Source organism: Mesoplodon mirus (genome assembly GCF_964341445.2).
Source record: "Mesoplodon mirus genome assembly, chromosome: 15".
NCBI lineage: Eukaryota > Metazoa > Chordata > Mammalia > Artiodactyla > Ziphiidae > Mesoplodon > Mesoplodon mirus.
The window spans coordinates 86244087-86268563 of NC_138991.1; the positions used below are offsets into that span (position 1 = coordinate 86244087).

At 66.5% G+C, this 24477-nt stretch overlaps 1 protein-coding gene across 2 annotated transcripts; it reads left to right on the top strand.

Annotated features, from left to right (window-relative positions):
• Window positions 1–254: 254 nt before the first annotated feature.
• Window positions 255–21251, top strand: MICALL2 (MICAL like 2). 2 transcript variants are annotated; one of them, XM_082643733.1, is made up of 17 exons: window positions 256–530; window positions 8851–8899; window positions 11149–11290; window positions 12081–12238; window positions 12864–12976; window positions 13196–13969; window positions 15583–15851; window positions 16720–16813; window positions 17637–17791; window positions 18218–18382; window positions 18938–19002; window positions 19088–19211; window positions 19325–19415; window positions 19525–19598; window positions 20117–20231; window positions 20641–20687; window positions 21040–21251. In XM_082643733.1, the coding sequence occupies exons 1-17, from the start codon at window positions 388–390 to the stop codon at window positions 21132–21134; spliced, it is 2673 nt and encodes an 890-aa protein (XP_082499859.1). In that variant the 5' UTR covers window positions 256–387; the 3' UTR covers window positions 21135–21251. The 2 variants fall into 2 exon arrangements, 1 of the variants encoding a protein (XP_082499859.1); XR_014296016.1 differs by lacking the exon at window positions 19525–19598 and having other exon boundaries at window positions 255–530; window positions 21040–21131.
• The last annotated feature ends 3226 nt before the right edge of the window (window positions 21252–24477 follow it).

Below are 24477 nucleotides of genomic sequence, written 5' to 3' on the forward strand. Positions count from 1 at the left end.
GAGGCGAGTGGAGGGCGGGGCCTTGGGCGTGGTCTATAGGGGGCAGGGCCTGTTCGAGGCGGGAGCCTTCCCCTGGCCTGGTGGGGCCGGGGCCGGTCCTGGCTCGGGGGCGGGGCCTTTCCGGGGCGGAGCCTGGCCAGGAGGGGTGGGACCTTATGGGGCGGGGCCTTGTGTGGCGGGGGCGTGGCCGGGAGGAGCGGCGCCTGGGGGGCGTGGCCTTGCCGGGGGCAGAGGCTGGCGGGCTGGCTCCCGCCGCGCTCCCGCCGGCTCCTAGTCCTCCCGGCGCTCTGGGGCGGGCTCCTCGTCTGCCCCGGGCTCGGGCCGGGCCTCAGCCCCCGGGAGCGCTTTCGGAGCCCCGGCGCCGGCCGGGCGCACGCCGCTGCCCTCATGGCGGCCATCACAGCGCTGCAGCAGTGGTGCCGGCAGCAGTGCGAGGGCTATCGGGACGTGAGCATCACCAACATGACCACGTCGTTCCGCGACGGCCTGGCCTTCTGCGCCATCCTGCACCGCCACCGGCCCGACCTCATGTGAGTGCGCCCGCTCCCCGCGCGCCGGCCTCCGGCGGGGAAACTGAGGCCGGGCTGCTCGGACGGGGGGCGGGGCAATGGGCCGCGGTCAGAACTCCCGGCCCGGGGCCTGGTGGGACGAACGCTCTGGGGCCGAGCGGAGCCGGACCCTGCAGGCACGCCCGCCCCGTGGTCCCTGCAGGACCTCAGTTTGCCCGGCCACCAAGTGGAGCTGGGCCGGAGCCAGGACGTGCGGCCGCCCCCGCTGGCTTAGTCAGTCCATGAGTCAGGCCAGCGTCCTGGGCTCCGGCCACAGCCAGCCCTCCCCGTCGGTCTCCCTGGGAAAGGGCCAGCATATTCTGGGCCCTCTGAGGCCCCCACTGTCCTGGGACATACCTACCAGATCAGGGGGTGGGGGGCACTCGGGTCTTACTGTGTGGTACTGGCCGTCCCCCAGCCTGTCCTGGCACCTTTAGGAATGCAGCCCAGGATCACTGTGGGGGAGGGGCCAATGCAGAGCAGGAAGCTTGAGACACCCACCCCCCAGGTCCCCTTGCCCGGGCCTCCTTACCCTGGGGTGATGGGGCATAAGATGGGAGCCTTGGGAGGTGGGGAGGGGAGGGAGCTAGGTCATCTCCCCCCAGGAGGGTCTAGGGGTCGAGGCTGGGAGGTTGGCCCTGCCTTGTTGCCAGATCTTGTCCCCGCCCTGGACCCGCTCCGTCTGTTATTCACTCAGCAAACGCTCTTTGGCTGTGACTGGGACCCGGCTTGCTGGGACAGCTCTGTGCTGTGAGGCCCTGGCCCCCTGCCTCGTGAGAATTCACAATGAGTAAAGCTGCCAGGGAGGGTGCCTGGGCTGGGTGGATGTCCTTGGAAGATGCCTCCTGGAAAAAGCATGTTTGTTAAATGTTAAAAGTGTTCTGAAAAGTCATGGCTGGAACCAGGGGTGGGTGGAGCGTGTTTGCCAGGGAGGGCTCTGGCTGGGAGCAGCCAGAGGCAGCACCTTCTCCATGCTGCCCTTGGGCCTCTTGCTGTACAGACGGGGAAACTGAGGCCCAGAGAGGAGACAGCCTTGTTCAGGACACAGAGCATGTCAGGCAGAACCAGGGCTGGCACATGGGGCTCGTCCCCTGCACCCAGATGTCCGCTGTACCCCCAGGGACTGTCCCCAAGCACCGCCCTCTATGGGGAAGCTAGTCTTAAGAAAGAGGCCTGCATGGATTTCCTCCTCCCGCCTGGGGTTGTGAAATGCATCTGTGGAGCCGCGTGGGGAGTCCTCTCTGCTCCCTGCCCGCGGATTTGCCTTAGTTGCCCTCAGAGCCAGATGTCGGGGCAGCATGCGCTTCCACTCTGAACACCCGAAGCTGAGCTTTGATTGTGGGGGGCTGGGGCGCGGGGTCCTGGAGACTGAGAGACGGACTGGCAGTGGAGCCTGGGGCAGGCAGGGTCCCCGGGGGGCTGGCTGGTGGCTGACCCCAGGCAGCCCGGACCGGGTCAGCGGGAGAAGTCTGCCATTGGCGGGAAAGAGGGTGCCGCCCTCTGCCAGCCCAGCAACCTCAGGACGCCGTGCGGGTGTAAATGGAGATCTGGGGCCTTTCTGAGTCCTGGAAGCTTCCATCTGTTCCCAGCTGTGCTGGGGTTAGAGGCCTGTGTGTGTGTGTGTGTGTGTGTGTGTGTGTGCACCTGTCCCAGCACGCACTGCCCGCGGGTGATCACAGGCTTGCACATGTGGGTGTCTCCACATGCTGGCACAAGCTGGTGTCTTACAGCAGTTCACATAACCATTATTGAGTGCCTGCTGTATACGCAGCACTGTGTACTGTACCGGGTGGCCTTGGCCCCTGCCTCAGGGAGTGACGGTTTGGGTACAGAGACAGACAGCAAACAGATAAATGAACAGAAGCTCAAGGCAGCTCCAGAGGGTGGTGAAGGCTGGGCAGGGAGGACGCTGGGAGGAGGAGGAGGCCGCACCCTCGCACACCGCAGTGAGTTATCTCACTTACTGCTGGCTTGGTCATTGGTCACCTGCCCCCACTGGACTTTCAGCTCCAGAGGGTGGGGATGTCTGTCTGCTTTGTTCACTGCTGTGTCCCCCGTGCCTGGAGGACGTCTGGCACGTGACAAATGCTCAGTAGTTAACAGCACGCAGTCGGAGGTCTGTGGATGAGGGAGGTCTGCTTGGGGCCCAGCAAGTATGGCCGTTGCTTCCAGGTGAGGGCTCTGCAGGTGCCTGGGAGCAGCAGGCAAGGGGAGGAGGAGGCCACGGGGGCAGAGATGGAGGCACGTGGCCACAGTCAGGGAAGGCCACCAGAGGCTGGGAGGGACAAGGAACACAATCCCCCCCTGAGCTTCCGGAGGGAGCTTGGCCCTGCTGACACCTTGATGTCAGACTTCTGGCCTCCAGACTGGGAGGGACGGAATAAATGTCTGTTATTCTAAGGCGCCCAGTTTGCGGACAGTCGTTGAGGCTGCAGTGGAGAGCCGGTCGGGCTCCCATGCGTGGCGGGGCCCAGAAGGGGCTCCACAGGTACCGGCCGATCGAACCCCGTGCGTGTGGGCCCACGTGTGTCACAGGCCTGTGTCTGTGCCTTAGAGACCCCTCCGCCACCTCTGGTCCCAGCGACGCCTCTGGGCAAGTTGGTGGCTGGGGGAGGGGTGGTCTCACCAAGAAGCCCTGAGCACCCCACTGGCCCCCAGTGGTGCAAGAGGGGGAGGAAACACGCAGGAACCTCGTGGGGTGGCCGTCCTCCCAGGGGAGCCCCCGAGCTCAGACCCGGTGACACTCACCCCCACCCTCCCCATCCTGTGAAGACCCTCCGGCAGCAGGAAAGTGGACATCCTGTCTCCCTGTCTCCTACTTCGCCACCAGGAAGTCCTTCCCTTTCTCTGCTCCTGTGAGCCTGTTTCCTCCTGGCCCCCAGTGGAGGGGAGCGGCCGTGAAAGGAGGAGCTGGGCGCTGAGCCCGCCGGGTGGGAGCTCCGGCTGCCTGGCTGTCCTCCTGTTGGCTCTGTCTACTGGGATCTGCGAGTTCACCTGTGCCCTGCAGTGGTCGCCCCCCGGGGACACAGACAGGTGTGCGGGTCTCACGTTCACCCACCCCGCCCCTGGCCGGCCCACCGGGCCCACCCCATAGCTGTAGGTGCCCACCCCATAGCTGTAGGTGCCCACCCCATAGCTGTAAGTTTCGCAGGTGGGCCTGGAGGTGCCCGCCTGCCCGCAGGGTCTGTTTCCCCAGTGACGCCACATCCGCTGAGCAGCCCAGCAGCCAGGTGAGCTGCAGGAACCGCTCAAAACAAACACACCCTTCCTGCCTCGGGGCAGTAAACCTGTGGGGCTGGAGTGTTCCTTCCCCTCCAGCCAGACCAGGAGGGACTGAAGCTTCAGGAGGCCGGGAGGGCGGGAGGAGAGTGGGCAGGCAAGACGCCAGGGCGGCAGCCCTTCCCAGAGGCAGGGGCTGGGCTTCCTTCTCCAGGGCCGTTGGGGCGGGAGGGGTGCTGGAGGCCGGCCCTCTGTGGGAGCCGCAGAGGGGTCGGGGCTCAGGGAGTGGGTTCTGTGTAAACTCGCTGGGCCTCCCCCACTCCTCAGTCCCGTGGAGGACGACCTGACCTTTCCCTGCAGCTCTGGGGCCCCCGCCAGGCTGGGCCACAAGTGGGGGGCGGCTCCCTGGCTGCTCTTGGAGATGCACCCGTCGTGGGGTGTCAGCAGACTCACCCCTGGAGACCCGCACCCAGAAGCCGCTTCCTGGGCCAGAGCAGAGTGGGCTGGGCCCCAGGTACCGGCTGGCCTCCCCCGCCACGCTGGCTTCATGGTCAGCAGGAAGCCGCCTGGGGACAGAGGCCTCTGTTCTTGGCCTGAGGGCCTGCGGCTGGGCTCAGGCCCAACGCCCCCCTGATTCCCCCTTAGGCCACTGCAGGAGCCCTGGGCTGACCCCTCCTGGCTGGGCCCTGGCCGGGGTCGGGGTCTGCGCCAGCCTGAGGAAGGCCTGCAGCAGGGGGGACCTTTCCTCCCCGCCTCGCCTCGGGCACCTCCTCCATCCACTCCCCCCTGGCTCTGTCCACCCTCTCCCTGGCCTCTTGCAGAGTGTCTGCCTTGGTGTCTCTGTCCCTGAGCCCCGCCTCCCCCCCTCCCCCCCCACCCCCCGCCTCTGCCCTATGGGCTCTCCTGTCTCATCTCTGGGCACTTTGGTCCCTATGTCTCCCTCCATCTGTATTTCAGCCTCTCTGTCTGTCTGTCTGTCACTCTCCCTCTCTGCTCCCCTTCCTGGTGGAATTAACTCCAGATGTGCTGGGGATGCCCGGAAAAGAGGCTGGGCTTCTCTCATCTCCCCCCGCACCCCACTCCGCCCCCAGTCCCAGCACCCACCCCCATGCAGTTGCATTTAGTTCCAGGAAATAAATAGCATGAGATCAGCTCTCCAGGAATTTGGAAGGGGGTACACATTCCCAAGAGCCCCCGAGGCGTTGGGGGCAGGAGGAGGTCAGCAGCCCTGGTCAGCTGTGGCCGGCGGGAAGCAGGCCGGGAGGGGCCGTGCGAGCCTCGGGCTCTCTCAGCCAGGCCCGGCGCCGGCCAGGGCAGGGCACACAGACCCAGTGAGCTCATTCATTAGGCCGGTGCTGAAAGAGTAAACAAATGCCACCGAAGGCCCCTCACTCAGCAAGCACTGGACAGACTAACTCATCAGCAGTGTTCACAGAGTGCCAGCTGTGTGCCTGGCCCCAGGCAGGTACCTTGGAGTCATAGCAGAACATACCTGATTTTTATTTTATTTTTTTTATTTTTGGCCGTACCAAGTGGCTCGTGGGATCTTAGTTCCCCGACCAGGGATCGAACCCGTGCCCCCTGCAGTGGAAGCGCGGAGTTCTAACCACTGGACCACCAGGGAATTCCCAGAATATCCCTGATTTTAAATACAGGAGTTCACCTAAAAAAATGATCTACCTGGGGAGGGTGCCCTGGGTCCCTGCCCGCCGGTGTGCAGGTTCTCGGATGAAGATGCTGATGCAGTTTGATCCTGCAAGACCTTAAACACAAGCCGGCCACCTCCCTGAGGTGAGCCCAAGGTATCAGACCGGGAGGCCCGCTGATCAAGGTCCTGCAAACGGGCAGCTGAGATGACAGAAAGGAGCCTTCCACCCGTTCCATCCAGGAGCCCAGGGCGGTGTCAGCAGGGCTGGTCGCTCCTGGGGCCTCCGCCCTGGGTGTGCAGACGCTGTCTGCTCCCCAGGCCTCTGCCTCGCCCTCCCTCTCTGCACATCTCTGCGTCCAAATTTCCCCTGTTTGTGAGGACACCAGTCATTTTGGATTAGGGCCCCCCAGTGGCCCACTTTAACTTGATTCTGTAAAGTCCCCGTTTCCAGAAAACGTCACGTCCTGAGGTCGTGGAGGTTAGGACTCCATCAGGTCTCTTTTGGGGGACACTTCAGCCCATCCCATGGGGGGTCGCCTGCTGGCGGAAACCTGGTCCCGTGGGCTTCCTGGCGGGGACGGGCGGGCCTCTCCTTGGCGCTCTCTGAAGGGATTTGCGAGGCAGCTCTGACCCCTCACCCGTCTCCACCAGCCCGCTGGCTTCAGAGCTCCGGCCCCGCAGTTCTCAGGGACCGAGTTGATGCTGGCGAAACCCCCTGCCGAGGGGACGTGAGCTCAGGCCTCGGGGAGATGGGCAGGGCCACTCTGGGCACGGGGAGCAGTGCGAGCCAGGGCCCCCGGGCGCTTGGAGGGAGCTCAGCCTGGGAGGGGCGTGGTAGTCCTGGGACTGGCCCGGCTACTCCGGCCCAGCCGTGGAGCCTTGCGGGTCCAGGGAGGCAGCTTGGCTTTGGTGCTGAGGGTGGCGGTCCTTGAACTTGAGTGGAAGGGCAATTCTGCCCCCTCTGGCCAGCACGCCTTTGACCCTGCTCAGGGGGGCTGGCACCGCGTCATGGGTGCCCCGATTTACGCTGAGACCCTCTGAGACCCTCACTCTGGGTCTGCAGGCAGAGAGGGCGCTGGGGGCAGCTGGCTGCCCCAGATCGCGAGACGGAGCCGTTGCAGCCCCCCGGGGGGACCGAGGCCAATGCGGGGGCGCGGAGGGCTTCCTTCTCCTCCTTGTTTAGAGACAAAACAGACCTTGTTATCCTGCCCTCCAGCACCGGGCATCTTGCTGAGGACACGGCCGTTTTGGTCAGTGACCCTGGGCAGGTCTGGAGAAGAGATTGAGCTTTCAAAGGGGTGGTGGGGGGAGGGAGGGAGAGGCGCTCCTGAGACCCCAGTCAGTGAGGATGGAGGGGCCTGCGTGGCTGGGAGCCCCCCCGGGGCGGCGGACGTGCCCGCGGACATCGCTGGGCGTTGGGCTGCCACGCCCACCCGCCCACTCCTCTGGTCATTTGTCCCCCACAGACAGGTCTGTCCGCCGTCCTGTCCTGGGCACAAAGCACCCTCTGTTCTCCTGGGGTGGTCTCACATCTGGAACATGTTACCTGGGAGGTGGTCCAGGCGGAAACTGGGAGGTTTCCCGAAGAGCCGGGCAGGTTGATGAACGGCAGCTGGAGGCCGATGGGGCCCCTGAGGCGGGAGGTGGGCAAACTGCAGCCCCTGTCCTCCTCCCGCCCCCAATGTGTGGCCAAGGGCCAGCCGCTGCCCCAGCCTCAGTTTCCTCATCTGTGTAATAGGCCTCCCGGGGATGTCACAGGGTCAGGGAGGTGGGGTCAGTGCATGGTCAGGGCTGGGAGCCAGGCCATCCTAGGCCAGGTGGCCGCAGGGTCTCCCCTCCCCCCCTCTGTCTGCCACCTGCCCGGCCTTGAGCCAGCACCCTCAAATTCACCATGAGAAGCCGTGGTCACCCTCTCAAGACGGGGACCCTGAGGCCCCAAGAGAAGAGGAGGCCCGCCCGGGTCAGACAGCACGGCCGGGATGAGTCGGGATGCGGCCCCCCTGCCCTGCCCCCAGCTCTCTCCTGTGCCACGAGGCTTCCGGAACAAACCAGTTGACCCCAGAGTGGCAAGGCTGCCACCCAGGACATGAACAGACAGACAGATCTGTATTTAACCAGCCCTCCCGAAGGTGTTGGGCCGCGTAGCTGAACGTCCGGTGCCGGGCCGGCCGCCTGCTGGGGTCTGGCTGTGTTTTCCGGTCAGAGCATCCTCCCGGGTGTGCTGTGCCGGGGCGTGTGTGTGGAGTGCGGGGACCGGCCTGGAGCTGGCGCTGCGCTTCTCTTCCTTTCGGAAGGATCGCTGCGCTCCTGGCCTCTCCGGGCAGGCGTACCATTCTGGCCGGGCCTGGGGCCCCTGCACCCCTGTGGTCAAGTGTGTGGGAGGCACCGGGGGCTCTAATATTCTCAGCCTTGAGGGTCTGCCCCCTCGGGAGGACGGCTGGGCACCTGGTGGGCACGTTCGAACCCCAAACACCTGGACGCTGGGGCCATAGTCCCCGCTCTGGTCCTGTTCCCCCACTGTGTGGCCTCAGGCAAGTCATGGAGCCTTTCTGTGCCACGTCGCCTCATCTGTGGGAGGGGGGCATTGACGGCGTCTGCAGGTGCAAGTTGGTATTTTTATTTTTATTTATTTTATTATTTTTTTTTTTGCGGTACGCGGGCCTCTCACTGTTGTGGCCTCTCCCGTTGTGGAGCACAGGCTCCGGACGCGCAGGCTCAGCGGCCATGGCTCACGGGCCCAGCCGCTCCGCGGCATGTGGGATCCTCCCGGGCCGGGGCACGAACCCGCGTCCCCTGCATCGGCAGGCGTTCTCCCAACCACTGCGCCCCCAGGGAGGCCCACGAGTCGATACTTTTAAAGAGCTGAGCACAGCAGCGCTCATGGGAGGCGCTGGGTACATAAAGCAGTGGTGGGAACCGGGAGGTGGACCGCGGGCCTGGCTCGCCCTGACCGGTGGGCAGCGTGGAGCTCTGCCCACAGGAGCCCCTCAACCCCAGGGCTTCGGCCTCCCGTGACCCACAGGCCCGTGAGCTGCCCAGGGGGATGCAGCCCACCCCAAGCTGGGCCCTGGCTGGGCCGCCTGCTCGGCCACCCAGGGCCCGCTTCCAGCTACACCTAACTGGGCGGCGCAGAGGCGGGGCTTGGCCTCTGCAGGGCGAGGGGTGGAGTCTGCAGCCGGGGGCCTGTGTGGGCCGTTGGGGCCCAGGTCTCGGGAGGTGCTGGACGGCATCCCCAGGCCCAGAGCAGGACCAGAGCCTGAGGCCTGGTGCCCAGCCCTACCCTCCTCTTGGTCGCTGTGTGACCTCGTTCCTTCACTGCCCCACCCCTGGCCTCGGTTTCCCCCTTTGGGCAAGATGACATCTGAGGCCCTTGTGGCCCCTCCCTTCCTTCTTGGACCCTGAGCTACTTTGAACACGTGTATTTTAATTTTCCAGAAACTTCGATGCCCTCAGGAAGGAAAACATTTACGAGAACAACAAACTGGTGAGTGCCTTCTCAGCCCGGTTTGCGCCGTCCCCAGCCCGTGTCCCAGGGACCCGAGTGGGCACAACCTCCCCCAGGGTAGCCGCAGAGTCACTGCTGCCCATAGGTGGGCAGGGGGAGGCCGGGCACTCGCCGCTGGGCTCTACAGCCTGTCCCGAGCTGGGCAACCCCAGCTCCCCAGAATAGCCCCTGATCTCATAGCCAGGCCTCCTGGTCCCTCTTTTTCTTGGTGGGGAGGGGAGGGGAGGGCCGGACCCTCCTTCCCACCCAAGGCAGAGCAGGCTCCGAGGTAGCTCTGTGGCACAGGGTCCCCGGCTGGGTCTTGGGATGGACCCGCTCTCAGGCTGGCTGCGTTCAAGTCCTGCCCAGCCATCGTGCTGTGGGACCCCACCCCGTGCCAGCCCGCCTCAGCTTCCCTGCTGCAAAATGAGCTCCATGACCCCACGGGGCTGATGCCCAGAAACTTGGCCCATGTTCTCTGCGCTTCCGTTGTGGTCCCTGCCGGGGTGCAGCCGTGAGCAGGACGCCCACCCCTCAGGTCTGCGAGTCTGGGGGCAGCACCCGCAGCACTGGCGATTGGAATTTAACGTTAACTTAACTGAGCTGAGATAAAATGACACGGTCAGTTCCGCAGCTGCACCGGTCACGTCTCAGGCACTCACCAGCCATGCGTGGACGGCTCAGAGTAGGGTGCGTCCACCGTGACAGGGTCGTCGGACCACACTGACCACGGCTAGTGTGTGGGCGGGAACGGGGGCCGCGGGGAAGAGGTGGGGTGGGGGCGCGGTGAGGGGCAGGGATGCTGGGTGAAGACGAAGGAGAGGGGGCTGCTGGGGTGAAGGCTCTGGGGCTGGAGGGCACCAAGCTTGTGGGAAGGAGCAAGGGGGTGCGGCAGGAACAGAGGGGCGGGTGGCTGGGGTGGAGGCTGGGACAGAGGGTGGATGGGCGGCGGGGAGGCCGGGACAGAGAGAGGAGGCTGGGGTGTGGGGGGACTTGGCTTCTTCTCTGAAGGCTGCTGTGCTATAGGAGTGGCCAGCTTCTGGGTATGTTGGGTTGGCCGAAAAGTTCGTTCAGGTTTTACTGTAAGATCCTACGGAAAAACCCCGACGAACTTTTGGCCAAGTCAGTGTTTGGAAGGACTCAGAGGCAATAGGAGGCCTGTGTTCCTAGGGCGGCGGGGGGTCCCTGTGGGGGCCTCGGCTTAGATGCACAGAGATTGAGGTGGGGGTCCTGGTAGTTTAGGGGAGGGCTAGAGTGTGAAGGCAGGAGCCCGGCTGGGCTGGCAGGGCAGGGGAGGGGAGGAAGGGATGGGGGAGGGAGGGAAGGGAGGGGAGGAGAGGAGGGGAGGAGAGGAGGGGAGGGAGGGAGGGGGAGGGAGGGGAGTGGGGGAGGAGGGAAGGGAGGGGAGGGAGGGAGGGGGAGGGAGGGGAGTGGGGGAGGAGGGGAGGGAGGGAGGGGGAGTGGGGGAGGAGGGGAGGGAGGGAGGGGGAGGAGGGGAGGAGAGGAGAGGGAGGGAGGGGAGGAGAGGAGGGGAGGGGAGAGAGGAGGAGAGGGAGGGGGAGGGAGGAGAGGGAGGGAGGGAGGGAGGGAGGGGACGGCGGAGGAGCCCCCACAGGCCACTGCAGAGTCGGGGCAGAGGAATCAGCTGTGGCAGGGGTGGGGAAGAAGCAGCAGCAGAGATCTACAAACCCCTGGGGCGGGGATCCCACCCGGGGAGCCCACCCCCACCCCCACCCCCGCCCAGTGAGTGTCCCTTGCTGGGCTTTGTCTCCTAGGACACAGGTGTCCCCCCTGGCCTGGGGAAGGCTCCTCCCATGGTGAAAGCTGCCCCCTGACCTGTAAGGTCGGTGTCGGCCAAGGGCGTACAGATTTAGGGGTGTGGGGGCCGTTGAGGGGGTCTCCACGTTGACCTGGGGCTGAAGTCCCAGAGCAAATAGCCCGAGCTGGGCAGGGCCCCCTCAGGACCGGGCCGTGGCCTCAGCTGCTGTTACCGAGGACCCGCCGGGATGGGCCCCAGAGCTCCTTCAATCCTGTGATTGGGCTGTGCTCTCCATGGTACAGACGGGTAAACCGAGGCCAGGGAGGCCATGTGGGCCGAGCAGAACTCGAACCTTGAACCCAGACCTTTCTGGGCTCCAAGCGGCTCTCTTGCCTTGGGCCCCTCCCACCTTCCCTCCGGGGGAGCTGGTGGCCTGGCCGAGGTGGGGGAGGGGCCTCCCAGCCCACCCCACTGACCACTCCCCCCCCAGGCCTTCCGTGTGGCTGAGGAGCAGCTGGGCATCCCGGCCTTGCTGGACGCCGAGGACATGGTGGCCCTGAAGGTGCCCGACCGGCTGAGCATCCTGACCTACGTGTCCCAGTACTACAACTACTTCCACGGGCGCTCCCCCAGTGAGTGCCCGCGTGGCCCTCCGTCTCGGGTCCGCGCCTGGCCCCCCAGCCCGCACCCAGCACTGCCGTGGGTGCCGCCACCTCCTCCACATCCTGCTGCAAGTGACAAGCGGGGTCCAGGCCCCCAGGCCTCCCATTGCCCCTGCTGGAGCGGGCTCAGCCGTCCGCCTCCCTGTCCACTGGGCAGACACCCAGCTCCCCGCCTTACCCTCTCTGTGCGCACAGCTCTCGCCTCGGGCGGCGTGGCTGACCCCGTGTGGGCTCCCAGGCCCTGCTGCAGAGGCCCCCACGTGCTGCTGATGGTCAACTGGCCCTGGCAGGGTGTGGCTGAGAGCAGGCCGGTCAGGGGAGGGGCCGGCCTGGGTTCATCACTCCAGCCACTTTGTGCACCAGCAGCTCAGTGCCAGCCCCCCGCCCCAGGCCGACATGCCTCACCCGGGCGTAGAAATGCTTAGAAATCCCCAGAATCGCTCTGGGCACACGGCCAGCCTGACTTAGAGCCCTACTTGGTGGAGAAACAGAAAGTGCCTTTTCCCTGACCTCAGATCGGGGCTCTCGGAGGGGAGGAGCGTGGGGGAGGCCAGGCCCCTGCTGGGAATGGTTGCTCACTGGGGCTACCCCTCCCCCCTCCCCGGCCCCCAGAGAGCAGGGGCTGCCCATCCCCACCCCCCGCTCCATGTTCCGGGCTGGGCACTGGCACCTCCAGGGAACCCGGACCAGGGGTGGCCCCAGAGTCTTTCAGAGCCAGCATGCGGGGCCGGGGCCCCTGACCCTGTGTGTCTCGTGCCAGTTGGGGGCATGGCCGGCGTGAAGAGGCCCCTGTCGGACGCCAGTGAGGAACCGTCTGGAAAGAAGGCTCCGTCCCAACCTGCCAGGCCGTCGCCCACCCCAGCCCGGGGGCAGCCACTGTCTCCGGTCAGCACAAACCCCACCATCCAGCAGAAGGCTGTAAGTGCCCTGGCCCGCCCTCCCTCTGGTTCTTGTGTTTCCACCAGCTTCCACTGAGTGGGGCTCTTGGGCCTGAGTGTGTCCCTAACCCACAGTGCCCAGGGTGGGGTGGGGTCCCCTCGGGTCCCAGACACGGCCTCAGCTGCCCCCTGGACTGGCTCCCCGAGTGGTGGTCGGGATATGATCCCCGTTGTACAGACAGGTAAACCGAGGCCAGGGAGGCCCCGAAGGCCAGGTAGGGCCCCGAGCGGGTGTCTTGCCTAGGCTACCCCCCCCGCCCCGTAGGGCCAGGAGAGCACGTGGGCATGTCGCAAAGTGAGGTGGAGACGGGACAGGGTGATGACTTGGGGCGGGGTACTGGGGATTGGGTAGGATTTCTGCACCTTGGGGTGGGAATAGGAGGTGCCAGAACCTGTCTCCTGGCTCCCGGAGACCCCCAAAGTCAGCCTCCAGCCCGCTGCCCTTGGGCCAGGCTGGAGACCCTGAACGCAGAGTCCGGTGGCCTGGGCACGAGCCTCCTCTGGGACCTCCACTCTCCGGTCTGTACAGTGGGATCTTCTGGCCCCTGACGGGGTGGCTGTGAGGAGGGAAGGTGGGGCCGGCCCGTCAATGGCTCCCCCCGCAGGGCCAGGCTGCGGTTGGTTCTGTCAGCAGCACCTGTGGCGTCTGTGGGCAGCACGTGCACCTTGTGCAGCGGCACTTGGCAGATGGGAAGCTGTACCACCGGAGCTGCTTCAGGTGGGCCCGTGTGCGTGTGCGCGTGAGTGTGCACCCATGTGCGTGCTGACGGGATGAGCAGCCCTGACGAGGGCCCTGGGGGAGCCTGGGAGAAGAGGTGTTTGTGGAGTGAGCCGCCACCCGCACGAGGGCACCCGTGTCCACGTGTGCCTGCCCTGGGGAGGCTGGAGTGAACACGCCTGTGGCTGGAGCCCCCTCTGGTTTCCCCGCCCACCCCAGGTGTAAGCAATGCTCCAACACGCTGCACTCGGGGGCCTACAAGGCCACAGCAGAGCCCGGCGTCTTCATCTGCTCCGGCCACCACCCTGGAACCGCCTCTGCTGGCCCCACGTTGCCGGGCTTGACCCCCAGGCGGCCTGGAGCCCTGTCCATGGACTCCAAGACCCCTGGATCCCCGAAGAAGGCCCAGGAGGCGAGCGGGCAGAGAGACGCAGGGCCAAAGGCCAGGCCGCCCGCGTGGGAGCCTGTGGTGGGCAGCCCGACTGCCAAAGGTTCCCGTCCGGCTGCAGGTGACCCTCCGGCCACCGCCTGCTCCCACGTCCACGCGGGGAGCCCAGCCGGGGCCAGGCTCTCGGTGGGCCCCGTGGGTGGCAAGGCCAGCACTCACGTGACCAACAGCTCTCCGACGGGGTGGTCGTCGCCGGCAGGCAGCCCTCGTTCCGCCGTGACCCCGAGTGCCCGGGACTCTCGCCCGGCCACACCACAAGGCCGGGTAACCCCCCGAGGGGCAGCCCCTCAGACCAAGCTCAGCTCAGGGCCAGCGTCTCCGATCCCAGTGAGCACCCCGGCCTGGACCCCATCGTCCTCCAGGACGCAGCAGGCCCGGGAGAGGTTCTTCCAGACGCCTGGAGCCGCTCCCCGCGCTGGCCCGGCTGGCGGGGCCCCAGCTGCAGCGGACGCTCCTTCCAGGGATGGCAGCAGGGAACAGGCGCTGAGCGTCCTCCGCAAGGCCCTCCACGAGCTGGGGGCGGCTGGCGCTCAGGCGCCCGGCAGGTGGGTGGAGAAGGAGGGGCAGGGGGTGTGAGCCCAGGATGCCAGAGGGGCTGGGGCGGCCGGGGAGGGCTTCTGGGCTCTGGCCCTGCGGGGCCGTGTGACGGCGGGGCTGCCTGTGCCCCGCCTCAGTGTCCTCGTCTGGGAAGTGTGGCGACGTAGACAAGGGAGCAGAGTGCCAGGTGGCCGGCAGGGCGGGGACGCGGCTGTACACTGCAGAGCCGGTCTGACGTGCTTGGGGGCACGGGTGCAGTGACGCTGCCGCCCGGGGCCTGGCCACACCGAGTCCTACATGAGGACACATTTCACAGATGAGGAAACTGAGGCCGGGGGTGGTCCGAGCCCCCCAAGTGGGGCTGCCCAGGGCCTCGTGCCTTCTGCACAATGGACACGGAGCAGCTGGGGTGACGGGGTGAAGGAGGGTCGCCGTGCTGCTGTCCTGGGGCTGCTGGACACAGCACCGAGCCTGGGTGGCTGGAACAGCGGACCTTATTCCTTCACAGAGCTGGAGGCCCAAAGTCGGAACTCCAGGTGTGGGCGGGGCCACTCCCTCCGCAGGCTCGCGGGGGCTCTCTCTGCCTCTTCCGGCTCCTGGGGGCGCCCGCGGCCCTCGACGCGCGTCTCCTCCGTCTTCACGGCCTCCTCTCTGTGCGTCTGTCCTCTCCTTTTCGCGCGCTTGTTTTCGGTGTCAGGGCCTCCCTAGTCCAGGATGACCTCGTCCTAACCTGATTTTACCTGCCAAGAGCCTGCTTCCAAATCAGGTCACACCCTGAGCTTCCAGGGGGTGGGGATCTGTGGGGACACCATTGGCCCCACTACAGTCGCCCAGCAAGTTCCCACACCAGGCTGACGACAGGGCTGCGCCCACTGCCTCGTGCTGCCCCTCCTGTGGGGGGCCTTCCTGGCTTGGAGCTGCTGGGCCAGCTGGTGGTGCCAGGGGCTCCCAGGGAGGGCACAGGGCGGGGAGAGCGGGCCCGCCTGCCACCCCAGCGCTGAGGGGTGTCCGAGGCTGTCGGGGGTGAGGGTGTGTAAGGACTCTGACGGGAGTGCTCCCTGGGGGTGCATCTGGCCCAGCTCCCCCTGGGAGCCCAGCCCCTCCTGGGAGCCCAGCCCCTCCTGGGAGCCCAGCCTGGGATTGCGGAGGAGCAGGGGGAGAGCACTTGGTCGCATACGGGGCCCGGGGTCCCCGGAGGAGCCGCCCTGCCTCGCGGAGGCGCCCGGGGGCCCTGCTGACAGCCTTACTTCCTGCACGTGTGCACGTCGGGGGACGCAGGGTGGCCGTGTGCGGGCCTCCTGGATGTGGCTCAGGATGGAGCTCGGCCTCCACGCTGAAGGCCCAGCTGCTCCTGGGCAGGCGGGTGGGTGGAGGAGGGATGCCCCGGGGGGCAGAACCCATGGCAGCGCCCTAGGCACGGTGGGTCTGGGGGGGTGTTAATGTCAGCTGATACCGGGCTTGAACAGGAGGGTGACGTCTGCCTACGGCCCGCCTCACCCCTCGGGAGGGGAGGGTGGGCACTGGGGAGCAGCTGCTAGGGGAGGCCGAGGGGCTTCTGCCTGGGGGTTGTGGGGGGGCTTCTGGATGCAGCCGTGCCCGACACCTGTGCCCTCACCCACAGGCCCTCGCTCGCCACCGGCCCTGCTCCCGGTTCCCATCCCAGATCCGAAGCGCCAGGCGCAAGTCCAGCAGCCAAGCGGTCACAGTCGGCGTCTCTGCAGGCCCTTAGCCCCGCTGCAAGGACCGTGCCGCCGGCCCCGCCGAGTGTGGGCAGCACCTCGCGGTTGTCCGCGTCGCCCCAGGCGGGCAGGAGAGGCTCGGCTGCACCCTCAGGGGCCGTTGGGGCGGGTGCTGGCTCCAGGCTGAAGCCGGAGGCCCCGCGGGCCCAGGGTAAGGGCCCCCGCATCGCGGGCGGAGCCGGGGTCACCGCGCCCAGGCTGTCGCCGTGCGTCGCGGCCACTCTTCTCCCCGGCCTGCGGTTCTGCCGCGGTTTGCTGTTGCGGAGTCTGGCTCCCGGGGTCCCGCCTGGGGATCCGTCACCCTGTGTCGCCATCGCCCGCCTGCCGGACGCCCCGTGGCCCAGTCCCTTTAGCGCCGCTGTTCCCTGGTGACGGCGCCCGGCGGGCAGCCAGTGCTACTCTCCCTCTTTGCCGCGCCCTGTGGGGTCCCCCTCTCCTGCGGGGTTTGCCGCCACTGTCCGTGTGCATCTGTCATCACTGCCCTGTCCTGGTGACGGTGGCCCTGTGCTCTGAAGGCCCTGAAGCCCCCCTGACTGCCCTGGCCTTGGGCTCTGGGCTGTTTTGGACACTTCCCGCGGAACTGCAGAGTTGGTCCTTTCTGGGTGCCGGGGCTTCTCTTAGGGGCACCGTGGTATCGCTGAGCTGGCACCACACACCACGCAAAGTGTTCTTCCCACTCTGCCCCATGGCTGAGCCTCCAGCCTGACGGCCACTCTCCCCTGAGCCAATAGGCCTGCAGATCGTCACCGCCCCACACACAGACGGTCCACATCCTTGGGGCTCACCCGCCATACCCTTGCCTGTTTGGCAGCAGGGGAAGTTGGGGCCCAGAGAGAGGTAGTGAATGGAATCCCCCAGGCACACACAGCACAGGGTGGAGTCCTGTCCCCAGCTGAGCCGGTGCTCCTTCCCGGGAGCCAGGCTGGCCACAGGGGTACCTGCGGGTGGGATGGCAGCAGGAAGAAGGGGTGGGGGAGGTGCAGCCTTTCCCAGCAGACACCCCCCCCACCCCCACCCAGGCCCGAGTGCCAGCCCCCAGGAGGGCCAGGAGGACGGGCCGGCAGGATGGAGGGCCCGCCTGAAGCCCGTGGAGAAGAAAAGCCCCGCTGAGAGGTGAGGGGTGCGTGGTCTGCTGGGCGCTGGACCTATGCCCGTGCCATGGGTTTGTACACACAGGAGCCTGCGTCCGGGGCAAGCACAGGGCCTGGCACACAGTAGGCGCTTCACACGTGCTTGCAGGTGAATGACAGCACCCCCCCCCAAACACATCCACAGCAGGGCTGTGTGCACGTCTCACCGTGCGTGTCAGCTGTAGAAGCAGAAACCAGCTCCTGCCGGCCTGAGTGACAGGCCAAGTGCCCTTGTGTAACTGGACTTGGAAGGTCAGGGAGTGTCCATCACGACCCTCGGTATCCTCGCTCTGAACCAGTCTGGAGGCCCTGGGGAATGCGAGCACGTTCGCTGGTGCACATCCACCAGGCCTGACCCTGGTGCTGGGCTGGGACCCCCATGCGCTGTGGGGAGGGGGCAGCCCCCCCAGAAAGCTCAGGATGGAGAGGGAGAGAAGGCCACTGCAGCCTTCTGCGGATGAAGTCAGCCACTGGGGTCACACAGGAGACTGAGCCCATGTTGGTCTGGGTCTGCTGCCCTGTGTGCCCTGTGGGAGTCCGTCACGCATGCTCAGAGTCCCAGGTAGTGGTGGGGCCGGTGCCCATGTGTGCATCGGCTGTGGGTACCTGAACACATGCTCACACCTGTGATGTAGGTGCACCTGTCAACATGCACCTGTGCTCCTGGAGGTGGGAGAGTCAGGGACGTGAGCCCGAGGGGCACCACGAGGCCTCTCCTTCGGGCCGGCATGCTTCCCCCAGGCTTGTCTGCACGGGGGTGCTGGGCAGCCTGTCCCCCCTCCCCTGACCTCTTGCCTTCCATTCAGGGCTCTGGAGCTGAAGGAGCCTCAGGTCCTGGGAGAGCCGAGGGCGGGTGATGCACCCCAGAAGGTCTCTGGGAGATCCGAGGGTGGTGTCCGCATCACCCTGACCCCTGTGCGAGTGGACGGGACACCAGGCCCGGTCGGGGCCAACCTCCTAGGTAATGCCAGACAGAAGCCCCCCTGGCCATCCCCAGCCAGGCAACCCGGGTCTAGGTGGTCCTCTCCTTGGGGGCAGTGGCCCTGCTTGGCCAGGGGAGCTGGTGGTCCTGGCGGGTGGGTGTGTATGTGTAATGCGCGTGTGCGTGCCTGTGCACGTGCGTGACTGTGCGTGTCTGTTCTTAGCACTCAGCCGTCTTTGCGCAGGTCACCAACCCACTGGGCTCGTTTCCCCGTGCGTTGTCGGGGCTCAGGATTCTGCCCCTCCCCCCTCCCGTGGACATGACCCCTCCCGTCGGGCAGGATGTGGCTGTGAGGGCTGACCCCCGTGTTGGTGCCCCTCTGGGGAGGCCCAGCTCAGGGGAGCAGTCGGGCGGGCGCCGGGCCTGCTGACCTGACATGTGACTCTGTCCCCCACCCGTGGGCAGCTGCATCCCCCTCCCCGTTCCAGTCCCCATCCCGCCACAGGAAGCTGGTGGTCCCTGCCAGCCTGGACGTTTCTGGCAACTGGCTTCAGCCGGAGCCCTCGGGGAAGGAAACCCCTGCCTGGAGCCGGAGGAAGGAGGAGAAAGCCCCTCCCCAGGGTGAACGAGGTCAGCCCAGGGATGCGCCCGGTTCCTGCTTGGGGTGCAGATGAAGGGGGCTCCTCTAGGAGGATGTGCCCGGTGGGGGTTTGGAGGATGTATAGGAGCCCGCGGAGCCTAGAATGGAGGGAAGACGAGCCTGGGGGCGAGCAGCCGCGCGCACCTGGAGGAGGCTGCGCCCCAGGCCCTTTCAGCGTAGTGACGAGAGGACTGAGCAGAGGCCTCCCCTGCCTCCTGGTGCCTGAGCCTGCAGGCGCTCGGCGACCATGGAGCGTTTGCTCCTGGCAGCTGGTGGGAAGGGTGTCCGATGCCGCTGACCTGGAGGAGGGCAGGGGCCCGGGTGGGCACAGGGGCTTCGGGGACGGGGCCTGGGTCTGTCTATGAACTCTCGCCCTTTGGACACCAGCCGGGGCTGCCCAGGGGCCTGCTGGGTGCAGCAGGGAAGCCGGGGTGCAGGGGGTGTCCCGGGAGGATGGGGCTGGGTGGGGGTCGGGCCCCCTTCCAGACCACGCCTGGGTCACGCTGGGCCGGTGCCTGAAGAGGCCCGTCCTGCCCCTCCTCCAGGGAGGCCCTCGGGCCCGGCCGGCATCCCTGTTCCGCCTGGCGAGTCAGTGCCCTCCCCGGTCAGGGTGAGTAGGCTGGGGTGCAGGTGGGTGAGGGCTCAGCCCCAGGGGGCCCCCGCCCGCACCCCCCTCACCACGCCCTCATCCCCAGCTGCACCCTGACTACGTGCCCCAGGAGGAGATCCAGCGGCAGGTGCAGGACATCGAGAGGCAGCTGGATGCCCTGGAGCTCCGGGGTGTGGAGCTGGAGAAGCGCCTGCGTGCGGCCGAGGAGGGTGAGCCCCGGGCCGACCCCCTCCCCAGACCCCTCTGCCAGCTCCACCCTGGGCCCTGGCCCTGCCCCGCGCGGGCCCCGCCCGCCCCGTGCCCAGCCAGCCCCTCTCCGCAGACGCCTCGGAGGACGCCCTCATGGTGGACTGGTTCCGGCTCATCCACGAGAAGCAGCTGCTGCTGAGGCTGGAGTCCGAGCTGATGTACAAGTGAGTGGTCCCCCCGAGGCCTCCCGGAAAGCGCTCCTCTCCGCACAGGCCTGTCTGGCGCAGGGAGGCCAGTGGCCGGGCCGGGCTCACATCCGTGTCACCTCGGCAGGGCCAGGGATCAGCGCCTGGAGGAGCAGCAGCTGGACCTCGAGGGGGAGCTGCGCCGGCTGATGGCCAAGCCGGGTGCGTCCCCCGCACCCAGCGTGGAGCCCAGGCCGGCGGAGATGGGAGGGGGTGTGAGGGGGGCTCAGTCCCAGGAGGCGGGTACGGATGCGGGCTTTCCAAGGCCCTCTCACGGCTGGCTGCCAGGAGGAGGCAATCATGGCACACTCTCTCGAGCCGCAGTGGAGTTTCAGCTCCTCCACTTCCTGGCTGTGTGTCCTTGGCTGAGTCACTCAACCTCTCTGTGCTTGGGTTTCATCCCTGCAGAGTGGGGGCAGTTCTAGCACCACGTCCTTCAGCTGTGGTGAGGACTGAGTTGATGTGTGCAGGGGGCGGGGAGTGAGCGTCGGCTGTTCATTCGCTCACTCAGTCATACATTCACTTATTCATTCAACCAGCGCTGCCAAGAGCCCACCATAGGCCCCAAGACCACACCCCCTCCTCCAGTGGAGGAGCCTGACCCTTGGGGAATGGGGTCACTGTGTCCCTGAGCAGGGTGGGGACAGCAGGGCTCCGGCTGATGCCAGCGGTCCCTGCAGAGGCTCTGAAGTCCCCCCAGGACCGGCAGCGGGAACAGGACCTGCTGAAGCAGTATGTGAACACTGTCAATGACCGCAGTGACATCATCGACTTCCTGGATGAGGACCGGCTCAGGCGAGGGCGGGGCCCAGGGGAGGGCGGAGCCCAGGGGAGGGGCCCAGGTTCTCACCTCACGCTCAGAACCGTCCCCTCCCCATCATCCGATCACCGGGAGGGGGATTCCCGCCAGGTACACCTTGCAGGTGGGGCCAGAGGCCGAGGGCAGGCCCTGCCCGGCAGCCTGTCTTTGAGTTTCTCCCCTGATGAGGCCTCTTGTGTGCCCAGGCCCCTCCTGTCCCCAGGCCACTGCTGAGGGGCTGGGCCCCGAGGGGGCAGGCACCTGCCCCAGGAGGGGAGAGGGTGGTGCCAGGGTGTGGCATATGGGTGGGTGAGAGGGCAGGTGCCCTGGTGTTGGGTGGGCGCAGGGCCCTGGTGTGACGCCAGCCCGCCGTGGGTGTGGTCCTCACGGCCCGTTCTCTTCCAGGGAGCAGCAGGAGGACGAGATGCTGCAGGACATGATCCGGAAGCTGGGTGACTGGGTGGCGTGGGAGGTCGGGGCTGGGCTGGACCCCGGGGGAGTTGGGCGTCCTGTAGGAGTGGGTGCTGGGACCCACACGGCAGGCTCACCCTAAGGGAGTGAGTTACCCATCACTTGAGGGATCCAAGAAGCATGGATGGCCCTGTGGTCAGGGTGAGGGGACTTCTTTGCCCTCCAGCCGTGCCCAGCCCAGTGGGCACTCTAAGGGCAGGTGCACGGTGGTTCCCCCGGGGAGGGCAGAGGGTTGGGCTCTGCTGGGGCCCGGGAGGCTCTGCGGGTGGCAGGGAAGGCCGCAGGGCACCGGCCATCAGGTGGGCGAGTGACCCCTCTGTGTCTGTCCCCCAGACCTGCAGAGGAGTGGTGGGGACCAGAAGAAGAAGCCCAGGTTCCGCTTGTCCAACTTCTGGTCCCCGAAGAGCAGAAGCAGGACCCCCGAGTAGCTGCCTGGCGGGGCTCCAGGACCTTCACCCGCGGGTGGGGTAGGAATGTGGGTGGCGGGACCTGCACCGCCCTCTCTGTGGGCTCTGAGTGGCCTCAATAAAGAAACTGACCATGTGGCCTGGGTTCCCTCTCCCGTGTGGTCACGCGCTCCTGGGCAGCCCAGGGGTCTTGGCCACGTTCCATTTCTGCACCAGCGTGGATGTGCCCATGGCCTTGAGAAGACGCTGACCCTCTGGGCTTGGCTCGGGCCCTCTGAGACAGGCATTTTAGCCACTTCCTGACCTGGCTGCATGGACAGGCTGGACATGAGCCTTACAGGAGCTGGGACAGGCCGGGTCTGTGGAAGCTGCACTCGGTGCTGGCCCTACCCCCATGTGGGGATCTCAGTCAAGATCTGTGACTTTGACCTTTAGGACGGAGGCCCGCTGGGCCCTGGGACCGAGTTCCCGGCGTCCAGCAAGGGAATAGGGCCCAGCGCCCTTCCCGACTTCTGGGGGTGCGGCCACGGCCGTGCAGGGAAGGACTGAGGGAGCAGAGTGTCCTCGCGGCCCAGCCCTGAGTCCTCAGCGGCGCTGCCCCCCACCCTCGGGAGACCTGCGGAGTAACCTCCCCTCCGGGCGTCAGCTTCCTCACCTGTGCACAGCGCTGTAGCTGTGTCTTCCTGTGCTGTCTGCAGCCACTGCAGAGCCCTTCGTGGTGGTCCCGTTGGACCCTCAGCGATGGCAAAGTGCCAGTCCTCCCCCACCTGGTGGCAGGCCGGGTCAGGACCCGAGGGTCCTGGAAGGGACAGGGCTGGGAGGTCCTGGCCGAGTGTGCTGGGCCCCAGGGGCTCTCGCTGCTCCTGCTGCCTTTGCTGGGCGGTGGAGGGTCTCAGGTGGGGATTTTTGGAACTTGAGGTCGGGATGTGATCTGGGACAAGGAGGGCAGCTGCCTGGCGTGGAGATGGATTCACAGTCATGGCTGTGCTGCTCGGCTATGTGGCCTTGGGCTAGGGCCCTGCCCTCTCTGAGCCTTTGGTGACCGATGGGCTGCTTGTTGCCTGTGAGGTTGAGGGTGTCACGTGGCTGTGTCTGGACCAGCAGTGATGGTGGACGAGCTCAGAAACTGCCTGCTGCCCCCATCACAGTGAGCACCCGCCCCCGGAGGGTGGGGTGATAGAGGGAGATGGGTAGCCCTGAGTAGTCGGTGGGGCCTGGACTGTGCAGGGACGTGGCCAGGTGGGGCAGCTTGGCTTCCTTCCTCAGGCGCTGGGTGCCATGGGCGGTTCTGAGCAGAGGCCCTGGTGGGACTTGCGTGTTAGGAGGAGGGCCGTGGAGGGTGGCCTGGACCAGCCTGCCTGACCCTTTAGCTGAGACCCCCGCCCCCCACGCTGTCCTTCCAGGCATGCCCCACCTGGGACCTGCGGCAGTGTGGCCTCTTCACCACCAGGGGGAAGCAGAGGGCCACTAAGGAAAGGAGCTCCATTTTACTGATCAGGAAACTGAGGCTCAGAGAGGCAAGGCAACCCCCTTGGAGTCACACAGCAAGTTAGCTGTGGCCTGGGACTGGAGCATGAGGCCCGCCTCCAGCACTCCCAGGGCTGTGCCCTCCACGTGGTCCTGGGAGCCCAGGTGGGCTGGGGTGTACAAGGCATCTTTTATTTATTTATTTCTTTATTTTTTTGCGGTACGTGGGCCTCTCACTGTTGTGGCCTCTCCCGTTGCGGAGCACAGGTTCCGGACGCGCAGGCTCAGCGGCCATGGCTCACGGGCCCAGCCGCTCTGCGGCATGTGGGATCTTCCCGGACCGGGGCACGAACCCGCGTCCCCTGCATCGGCAGGCGGACTCTCAACCACTGCGCCACCAGGGAAGCCCCCGAGGCATCTTTAAGACAGGGCAGGGAGGATTCCACCGACCGTGTATTGTCCAGCCCATTAGGCTGTGGGCAACTGGGGCTGGTCCTGCTGGGGACACGCACGCTGCCCTCCATCACGGCTGCTCCCTGGGACCCCAGAGGCCGCCCCGGGGGTGCTGGGTGGGCTTAGGGTAGCAGAGCCCCTTCTGGTGGTCACATCCCCAGGCCCCAAGCCGCCAGCAGGGTTTCCTTGCTGTCCACCGGGGGCCCAGCGCCTTCAGGCCCCATACAACCCGGTCACGGCAGGGCAAGCACGGAGGTGTCCTCAGGGGCAGGGGAGTTACCAGGTCATGCAACGTCCATTCAGCCAGGGGGCAGGGCAGGGGGGACCATGGGACCACCCTTGAGGGTACAGGTGGGGCCTGGCTTCCCTGCTGCCCCCAACTTGGAAGAGAATCAGCCAGTGCTCACCCACCCCAGGGACCCTGACAACTGCAAGGGGGTCCACACCCCAGAGGGGAGCCTGGCATGGCAGGGCACGGCAGGGCATGGCACTGAGTGGGAGGCCCAGCTGGACGCAAGCCCCTGTCTGCTGAGTGGTTCCTGGGGCTTCGAGATCCTGCCTGCGCGTACAGGAGGCACTTAATACGTGTCAGGGCCTTTCCCCAGACATGGCCCAGAGGAATCATGTTCCCATCCGTGGACGGGGTCCGGGTGGGGGGTTCAGGGAGGGCCATTCCCTGGGCAGCACCCCTCACGCCCACACACCCCCTGCAGCCCCGAGGGCCTGGGGCCTGAAATGAAGGACGCTGAGGGCAGAGGCGACCCTCGGACTAAGGCCTGGCCGTGTGGAGGGTCTGGGCTGTTGGGAGCTCAGGGTGGGGGTGACCCAGCAGGGGCTCCTGCCTGCCCCAGGGGAGCTGCCCGGCTTCCCGCCGTCCCTCCGCCCTGGCCTCCTCCAACTGCTGCCTCTGCTTGCCGCGGTCCAGGAAGGCCTCCAGGAGGACGTGCCGCAGGCCCTGCCCTTGCAGCCCCTCCGCCTGGAGCCCCGCCGTCCACAAGCCTGGCTCCTTAGGCCTCTCCTCGGAGAGGCTCCCCTGAGCCCCTGACTGCCCATCTCCCGGGCCCGTTTGCAACACTCAGAGGTCACCTTTGGAATTGTGGTGTTTTGTCTTCGGAGATAGATGCTCCACGTCCCCCAGTCAGGGAGCTGAGCTGTGTCCCCAGCACGCGGGACGGTGCCTGGCACGTGGTGGATGGAGCTCAGCACACTTTGTCCGGTGAGTGACTGAGTGAATGGATGAAACCTGCATCTCAAGCTGTGACGCTGGACCACTCGGCTGGCCTTTCCGGCCTCAAGTTTTCTCAGCTGGAAAGGGGGATAGCGATGCTGCTGGGTGTCCATAGCGCCCTCGGGGACAGAGCCTGCCTGAACTCCGGGCTGGGCACAGACCTGCTGTGGTTGGGGCCCACCGGGGCTGGAGAAGTATGTGGGCTCAGGTGGGCAG